At 64.3% G+C, this 9,119-nt stretch overlaps 2 protein-coding genes across 2 annotated transcripts; both read left to right on the top strand.

Annotated features, from left to right (window-relative positions):
• Positions 1–1,370: 1,370 nt before the first annotated feature.
• Positions 1,371–2,905, top strand: MNEG_3761 (hypothetical protein; the record flags this gene model as incomplete). The annotated part of the gene is made up of 4 exons (XM_014047758.1): positions 1,371–1,466; positions 1,678–1,794; positions 2,109–2,742; positions 2,898–2,905. The coding sequence occupies 4 exons, from the start codon at positions 1,371–1,373 to the stop codon at positions 2,903–2,905; spliced, it is 855 nt and encodes a 284-aa protein (XP_013903212.1).
• Positions 2,906–4,935: 2,030 nt separating this feature from the next.
• Positions 4,936–8,743, top strand: MNEG_3760 (hypothetical protein; the record flags this gene model as incomplete). Its single annotated transcript, XM_014047757.1, has 8 exons — positions 4,936–5,223; positions 5,841–6,251; positions 6,465–6,622; positions 6,992–7,046; positions 7,306–7,404; positions 7,870–8,013; positions 8,486–8,634; positions 8,728–8,743. The coding sequence occupies 8 exons, from the start codon at positions 4,936–4,938 to the stop codon at positions 8,741–8,743; spliced, it is 1,320 nt and encodes a 439-aa protein (XP_013903211.1).
• Between the last annotated feature and the right edge of the window lie 376 nt (positions 8,744–9,119).

The following is a 9,119-nucleotide window of genomic DNA, read 5'->3' as shown; positions in this document are numbered from 1 at the left end:
GTGCTTGGCAGCACAAGTGGTGTTTAGTCAGCTACCCGGCCCAATAAATTTGCCCACGCACCTGCTGACAAAAACCGGTGCGCTGGGCGTCACCTAGGCGCGTAGCGCCCGCCTGCGGTCGCGCGCAGGCTTTGAGGGCCCATGCGCCTGGCGGCCCCGCAGACCGCCCGCCACACAACATTTTCTCGCCGGCACTTGGCAGCGCGCGCGGTTAGTTTGCACCAGTTTTCAAGGGGGGTTCTGGGGCAGGGCGCTTTGGCTGCAGTGGGCTGCCGTGGCAAAGCCGCAGCAAGCATTCGTTGTTCTTCGCCGCTGTAAACAATGGCGGCCTCAGCTTTTTGGCGAGTCAGCTGTAGCAGCAGCCTCCCCTCCACTGGAGCTGTCCGCGCAGTACGTCGTGTTGTCCCCGCCCACCCCGCGATGACGCGAGCGGCCCCCAGCCCCGCCCCGCGGGCTCCCCCCGGGGTACCCCCAAGAACAGCGGGATACTCCTAGAAGTAGAAGTCTGGTCTGTTCGCCCGCGGTCAGCCAGCATTCCTCACCACCAGCCGTCGGCGCGGCCTGGAACCAATTGATCACAAATTCTATGCAAAACAATTCAGCATAGAAGCATGCCTCAAATAATAGACGTATATCTCAGCTAATGAAATGAAAGTCCACCTCAACAGCATCGGAGTCGTGGTCGGCCAGTGTCACACCCTCGAAGCTCGAACCCGGGCCACCCGGGGCAGTCGGTGCAGTGGCCGGTGTGCGGCAAGCACTGGCAATACACGCACTCCACACCGCCATTGGTGTATAGTGAACACTCTGCATGCTTGGCAGCGAACGCTTTGGTTGGCTCAAATCATCAACGCTCTCTAGAGGCGATTCCCGTTGAAGTCGCCACAGGCCCAGCATGTGCTGTGTACGGAGATCGCTTATGCATGTGACGGTGATACTGCTGGTTCTCAACACGCTGGGCGGGGTCTTGTGTGCCAGGTGCGCACGCAGGCCTGTGAAGCCTCAGGGGGTGTGCAGGCAAAACTCCTGACCGGAGCGAGCGCCTGACATGTCCAGTTTGGCGCACAAGCAGTTGTATAATACTTATATAGATCGGCTTCGTCGTAGCATGCATGCAGTAACGAGGGTAGTTACCGTGGGGCGCCTAGAGTGGTCACGACCATAGACACTACTGCGCACGGCAGATGTCGCAAACAACAAGCGGCAGGCCCCACTACTTGCACATGGAAGCCTTTCGCACGCCAGCCTCGCAGTGGATGACACCCCACTTACTGTCTCTGAGCTAATTGCCCACAACCCAGCTGGTATGCTTGTGTTGTTGACCTACAACGCATGCATCTGCACGCCTCCGCTTCAGCCGTCTTATCAGCATGTGCGTGCAACTCGTGCTGACCCACACCGCCGTCGTCCCACCTCATGGCACCCCCCGCAGCCCTCAAGCGACCCCCAAGAAGAAGCTAGCGGTGGTGAGTGATGCTTGCGTGCCACGCAGGCCTTGCTGCGCACCTGAAGGCGTGCAGCAGCTGGTCGCTTTCTTCGCCCCAGCAAGGAGGCCATGCATGTAGGCATGTGTCTCGCCGCCATTTAAACGTACTTGCCTGCCCCGCGCTGTGTGTGGGGCTTCCGTGAAGCCAGCATCATGAACCAACCCTGCTTTGATCGCTCACCTCCGTACAGTGTGCGCCCGTCAAGGCTTTGATCAAGTCGTGCGCCTCGAAGGCCGGCCCCACCGCCCTGATGGACCAGCTGTGCAGCGAGCTGCTGGCACCTGCCAACGCTACGGCCGACAGCAAGGTGCGCGCGCGCACGCGCGTGCACACAAACCCACACACAAGCACGCACGCACAAACGCAGACAGGTGTCTGTGTGCGGGTATCGCAGCAAACAGACGCGATGACACAGTGGTGACTTGCTTTGTTGTTCGTGGGGTGAAGGCAACTACAGCTCTTCCAGCACCACTGGACACTGTTCGACCTTCAAGATATCGCAAAGTTGTCCTAATCACCACACTGGTTGCTTTTTGATTTGATCAACCGGCACACTACTATCTACTCCCCTAGGACCCCACCAAGCTGCGCTATGGTTGCGGCGTGGCGACCGCTGCACAGGTTGACAGAGTGTCCAGTGACCTGGCAGCTCTTGAGCCCAAGGTCACCGCCGCCGCCGCCCAGGCCAGCTCTCTGCAGGCCAACTTCGTCCAGGGAAGCAACCAGACAGCCGCGCTGCGCGCTCAGGTGGACGAGCTCAAAGCAACTGTCGCGGTGCTCACCGCCGCCGTGCAAAAGCTGCAAGCAAACGCGGCCAACGCCACTGTCCCGGGCACCATCACACAGGAGCTCGCCGCCCTTGCTGCCGCTGACACGCGCACCGCCCAGCAGCTGGCCCTGCTGGAGGCGGCAAACCAGACCGCGGCCGGAGACATCGCGGCGCTCAAGTCTGCGCCACAGCAGTGCTTCTGCAGCCCGGAGCTCTCAGCCGTCAACACCACCCTGGCCGCCATCAAGGCAGCCCAGGCGGCGGACGCGGCGGCGGTCTCCCTGGCCAACGCCACTGTGGAGTCCCTGAAGGCCGCAGTCACCACTGGCGCGGCAGCCATCGCTCCCGTCAACACAAGCCTCACCGCCCTGGCAGCCAATGTGGCCGATGTGTCTGCCATCGACTTCAGCGTCTACGCAAAAACCGCTGACCTGGCCAACATCAACGCCGTCAGCCTGGGGGGCGTGCCCGCGGCGCTGTACCTGCGTTCACGGGTGGTGCTTTACAGCGAATCCACCACTTCAAGGAACGGAAACCTTGGTGGCCGGTCTGGTGCCGACGCCTTGTGCAGCGCCTCCCTCAACCGGCCGACCGGGCTTGTGCAGGTGCACGCGTTTCTTTCAATATCTGCATCCGACCAGATCGCTGATTTTCCCGCCAAGTACAGTGTCCCCAGCGGCCTTGCAATCGAGTCGCCGACTGGCGCGGTTCTGGCCAGAAACTTCACAAGCCTATTCGGAGCCAGCATTGCGCTGACCTTGCAGCAGGCGGGCGTAATTCCGGGGGCTGCGGCAGCGGTGTGGTCTGGCAGTGAATCAAATGGAGCAGCCGCATCCGCTACGTGCAATGGGTTTACCAGTGCTGCACTGGCAGATTCGGGAAGGGTTGGATTTACAAACTTTGCTAACTTCTGGTTAGCAGGTAGCACACGCGCATGCTCCACCTCCCAGTTCTTGATGTGCATTGCTTACTGATCTTTTGAGTCTGAAAGCGATGCCATTACCATGTCTCAGGAAGCACGCAGCATTGCCCTCAGTCAGCCTGCCCGCAGGTGTAGCCAGGATCACTCCGCACACGCCCGCACCCGTCAGTTGGGCTTCATCCAGTTCTACAACGGCACATCAGGCCGTGCTGCGTGCACGTACTTTGTGACTTCTGATGGACGGGTCCGATGTCTGGATCGTTTTTTATTTTAATCCCTGGACAACTTGCGAGGTCGACAACTCCCTCTTTCAGCAGAGCGTCGGTATTAATGTTGTCATACGCGCTCCACGACGCGATGCGTCAACGCTTCAAGGCAAGCAAGCTTACGTTGCAGCGCGCGGCGACAGTTCGCTCGGCCGGCGATGGTGACATTTCCCTTGTGTGGGCGGGGCGGGCGGGCGGGTTGGCGGTGCATTGTGGCGGTGGCGGCGTGGATCGCTTCATCTTTGTGCTTGATGGTGCATGGCCGAGGGTGATATCGCGCTGCAGAGCTCTGGGGTGGTGGTGTTTCGGGTGGTGGCAGCCGTCAGAGGCAGTGTTCACAAACGTGCTGCTGCCGTGACTGAGGACAGATCTGGGCAGCATCGGGGTGCAGCTGCATACCTGCATTGCTGGGGCGACGCATGAGCTTGCGGCGCAAGCCTAGCTGTACACCGCCATACCCAATGCGGCCTCGGCACGAAACTGTACGCAATTCTGAAAGATTCGAAACGGTCAACAGCCTAGATCATGCGCGGCGCAATAAGCAGCGCGAGTGGCGGTTTTGAGGACTCTCATCCAAGGCCTCAGCGCAAAAAAAAACCCTCGGCCCTGGCCCGCTCATGACCACCACACCACACATCCATCCTGCGACAGAGCAAAATGTAAACAGCTGCTACCGTTTCTGCTGTGCACACGCGCTTGCTTTGTGCACTATGTGCACGCGGTCTACTGTAGGCATACAATATTCAAGGGCCACAGGGAACAGCGGCTACATCATCAGCCTCGGCTGCATGCCTCACCTCCCTGCCTCCTGGGCCAGCCATCAAGTCCCACCGGGCTGCCGCCCCAAGGAAGCTGGCGGGAAAGCGCCACGCGCGCGCGCACACACCAGACACACACACACACACACGTACACACTTGCACTGCACAGGGGCAAACCTTCCGTGGGCATCTCTGCAGCAATTCAAACCCGGTGATGCATCAATTCAAACCCAGAAGACGACCCGATCTCTTGGCTAAAGGCTGGCAGCCTAGATCGCAGAGTCGATATTCCTGACGAGCGTCTCGTTTACATCTCTTGGCCGCTTGTAGCTCTAGGAATTGATAGCATCACTGAATCAGCCTTAACTTACCACACAAGCTTGGCTTGAAAATCGCCTAGCTTGCCTTCAGGTGCGGACCGGGAGGCCGGCCGCGGCCTGACCGGATTTAGGTGCTGATAAGTGTACTATGTAATGCTTCAGATTGCATGCAGGCGGTGCTGGCGCCCACTTTGTGCTTGAAAGGGCCTGTGTCAGTGTGCTCTGCTGCGTCGCAGTGTGCAAGTGTTGCATGCTGCACCCGAGCTGTTCTGGCTCTTGGGCGTGGACCGAGGCGTTCCTTGTCATTACGCACGCCCATTGCTGGCCCTCAGGCGCCAGCCCGCCACCCGCGCCGCGCAGGGCGAGTCGCCCGGGCCCGTCACGGTGCGCGCCGCCACGCGGGCGGGAGCAGATGGCGCTCGCCGCGGCGGTCCGCGCGGTAGCGGCCGACCTGGATGAGATATTCCCAACGGGCGACCTCCTTAAAATTAAGCTGGACGACGGCTCGGTGTACGCGTGCTTCCGGGCCCAAGACAGCGGCGAGCGCGTCACCGCGACCATCGTGTACTCGGACCCCTCCGCATACCCCCACTCGGGGGCCCTGGTGATGGCGGACGGCGACCCAGCGGTTGCTTCGAAGCTGGACGGCCTGGCCGAGCGGTTCCAGGACCGCGCGCCGCTGCCGCTCGTGCTGTCGAAGGTGGGGGGTCGGCGCGGTGGCGGGGGCAGGGGGGTGGCGCGGCGGCGCGGACTCGTCGCGGGTTCGTCTGCTGCTGGTCAATCGCCGGCATGCGGGTCGCGGTGCCTGCGGCTGCGGCCATGCACGCATGCATGCTGGGATTGCGCAGCCATCGGTTCATGCGGCTTGCATGCGCCCGTGCGCAGCGGTCGGGAGAAGCAGTTGAAGCAGCATCCAGCGCGAGGCTCGTGTTGATCTAGGGGTTGCTGAGCTGTTTCACACAGGGCCCAGGATGTTTCCTCGTACATGCATGAACCCAGGTGCCATGGACGCATCCATGCAAGCGTGGCACTGATCACATGCGCTTGTGGAATCTACTGATCAAAGCATGGTGCACGGCACACCATGGCTGCCATCTCATGAGGTGGCTTTGCAGCACACACCCGCGTGCGCGCGCGCACACACACACACACACACACACACACGCACACACACACACATACGCGCCCAAACATTCCATGCTGCGCAGGACCCCCATGCCGCCCGGGCCGCCGCCAGCATCAACTCACCCCCATGGCCGTCCCTCCTCTTCCCTCAGCGCCCCTCCTCGTCAACCACGCCACGTAATGCGCCCGCAGGTCTGCGACGCCTTGGAGGTGGTGTATGTCGAGGAAGCCCTCCGCCGCCACGATCCCCGCGGCCGCAGCAGCGCCGGCGGCGGAGGCGCCGCCGCCGCAGCAGAGGCCCCGCTGCCCTCCGCCGCCAACAACGTCGGCGCCGAGCCGATGAGCGAGGGCAGCGACGGCGGCAACGGCGGCGGCGGCGGCGGCGGCGGCGGCGGCGGCCTGGGTAGTGACAACGACGACGAGGACGGCCGCGGCGGCGCGGCGGGCAGCGCTGACGACAGCGGGAGCGAGGACGAGGCGGGGCGGTCAGGCTCTGACAATTCGATGTCAGAGCAGAGCAGCGAAGACGAGGACAGGGACATGCTGGTGGAGTGCGGGGTGCGGCAGGGGAAGTGGGAGAGGCACGAGGCGGAGCTGGCAAAGGTGGGTGGCAGGCTTGTCATTGTATGGGATCGGGATGCCAGGCAAATAATGCTTCGAACTGGCATGGCTGAGATGTGGCCGTTTTTGATTCATGAGGGTTGACCGGCACGGTGACGCGCTCCACCATGATCAAAACCCCGCACATTCTTCGCTGCGCCCTCCCCTCACCACCCCTCGCGGCCCCCCTGGCCCGGCCCCCCCTCGGGCCCCCAGGCGACCCAGGCGACGGCGCTGTCGATGGAGCAGGCCGCGGCCAGCAAGCGTCAGATCTTCACGAGCGCCGAGGGCTTCAAGATGCTCTCGAACGAGCTACTGGCCATCATCCGCAAGGAGGACCCGACGCTGTTTGCAGACTCGGTCGGGGACGATGTGTGAGCCGCCGCCGGCGCGGGCGCCTCGCAGCGGGCGCGCCGTATCTCTTCGGGGGGCCCGAGCAGGCTGGATCCTCCCAGCGGCCCGCTGGCGGAGGCCCCGGGCCTGCCACTTCCACCGGTGCCCCTGGTAGCGCCCCTGCCTGCGCGTGCCCGGCCACGCAGCTCCGCGCGTCCGCAAGGGCCCGGCCCGAGCTACCGCGCCCCCTGCGACGCCCCCGACTACGCCCTCGCGAGCTTGGCACCGGTCACGCCCCGTCACCGCCCCCTCCCCCTCCTGCGAAGCGCACCTCCCCATCTTCCATCCCGCCGCTGATATCAGCCACATTCCCCGCAACCAGCGCGGCGCGTATTGGACCCCACGCGCAGGTACAAATGGGACGTGTGGCTCAGCAACTTTGACGCGGGCTCGCAGCTGGCCAAGGTGCAGTCCTGGAGGATAATTCGATCCAGTCGGCGCCATGCTTGGTTGCATGCCGCCAGCAGCCCCGTGCCCCTGTGTGCCCCTAGTCGCCACGGCGCCCCTGGCTCCACGTTGGCCTCCGCTTGCGTGCCGCACCACCCTCCTCCCAATGAGCATCCCCGCACCCACCCCTGCCAAGCAGCATGCGTCTAGGGTGCCATAGGCCACCAGCCCCTCAACCGAAATCTGGCCGCGCCCCCGATTTTGGCCATTATCACAGGACATGGAGGTCGTGTCGCGGCGCTACGCATACAGCACCCTGCAGCTGCGCTTCAGCTTCATGCGCGGCCTGCACCCCTTCTTCCCGCCACTGCTGGAGGTGCGGGCTGCGGACGAGCACGCGCATGAGCCGCGCGCGGGCATGGGCGGCGCGCACGCATGCGCACAGGCGGCGCCAACACGGGCTGCATACGGTCCACGGGAGAGGGGGCAGCTCGAGCACATTGATGCGCCCTGCTGCCAAGCAGAGGCGCTTTGCTGCCAGTACGCGGCGCACTGCCCGCAAGCGTCGCGGGCCTTCGCAGCAAGGAGACGCGCCCTGCCATCAAGCAGGAGCGCCGAGCCGCCGAGCGGACGCGCCCAGCTTGCATGCAAGCACCGAACGGCGGATTCAGCCATGCTTGCATTGCTGCTGCATCCTGTGCCGGGCTGCCTGCTGAGCTGGTCTCTTCGCCTGCCACCAACTCGCAAAGCTGAAGCCGCACCGTGCGGCCCTTGCCAGACGCCCTTCCATTTGCCCTCTTCTGGATTTCGAATTGCCAACACCCTGGAACCCCGCCCGCAGGTGGTGCGCCCCCACCTGGCGCCCCCCATGCTGGGCGCGCTGTGCAGCCACCCCATGCTGCGGCTGGCGAACTGGGACCCCTGGAGGCCGATGGAGGAGGTGGTGGGGGCCATCAAGGCCTTCGTGGAGGCCAACGGGCGCGTGGTGAGAGCGATGGGCGCGCCTCCCGCTGCAACTCTTGAGGCTGTCCACATTCCAGCAGCCGTGCTTGACGCACATGGTGCTGCGGGGTAAAACCCAGGCGACGGGTTTTGGGGCGCTCAAGCGGTTTGACGCCACTGCATGTGGTTTCGTTGGGCGCAAGGGGCTGCAGGGTGCGGCGTGGGCCGGTCTGGGGGAGCGAGCGCGCCGTCGACGGCCGACGCCCGGCCGCCACACCCCAGCCTTGCGGGCTCTTTCAGGCGTCACTGAGCAGACGGGCAGACAGCAGAGAGCCCGCCGCCACCACGAGCCGGCAGTCAGCTCGGAGCACGCCCCTCCTCCTCTGCGCTCTCTCCGCCGCCTCCGTCCATTGCCGCCGCCCCTGCCTCTCTCAACATATCCAACCGCCACGTTCCGCACACGGCCGCTGGCATAAACGATCCTCTGCCCGACCCTACAACTTCCGCGCTCGCAGGACGTGGACCACCCGCTCAACTCCCACCCGGATCGCGCCTACAGCCCCCTGGAGGCTGCCCTGGGACGCCTGGAGGCGCTGACTGACGTCCAGGCCGCGGCGCACGCGCGCTACGCAGCGCTGTACGCGGCGCGCGACGAGTACGGCAGGTGCGTGATGGACCTGGAGGGCGCTTTGTTCTGTGTCCAGCGACGTCCCGCAGAGGGTGGCTTCACGAAGGCTTGGCGCGCCCATGTTGCCAGGCTCGCAGCCTTTTGAACAAAGCGTCACCGCAACGCCCCATCGATCGCTCACAAGGGGCCGGCTCCCCCCCTCGAGCCGCATCCGCCTGCGCGGCTTGCTGCCGCATGGACTGCCGCCTGCTTGCCTCGTTCCACCGCTCCTGTTGACATGGCCTGCCGCCTCCCTGCTTGTCCCCTTCTCGTTGTTGTCGACATGGATTGTCACCCCCCCCCCCCTCGCTTGCTCACTGCTGGGTGTTGTTGACTTGTCGACTCCCCACAGGAACGAGGCCTCCCTGGAGGCGCTGCAGCAGGTCGGCAAGAAGCTGCGCCTCGACCCCGCCAGCAGCGGCGCGACCGCGGCCGCCGGCGCGGGCGCGGGCGCCGGCGCGGGCGCGGGCGCGGGCGCGGGC

This window comes from Monoraphidium neglectum (assembly GCF_000611645.1).
Source record: "Monoraphidium neglectum strain SAG 48.87 unplaced genomic scaffold scaffold00489, whole genome shotgun sequence".
NCBI lineage: Eukaryota > Viridiplantae > Chlorophyta > Chlorophyceae > Sphaeropleales > Selenastraceae > Monoraphidium > Monoraphidium neglectum.
The sequence above is the reverse complement of the archived record's forward strand: the minus strand, read 5'-3'. Positions and strand labels throughout refer to the sequence as shown.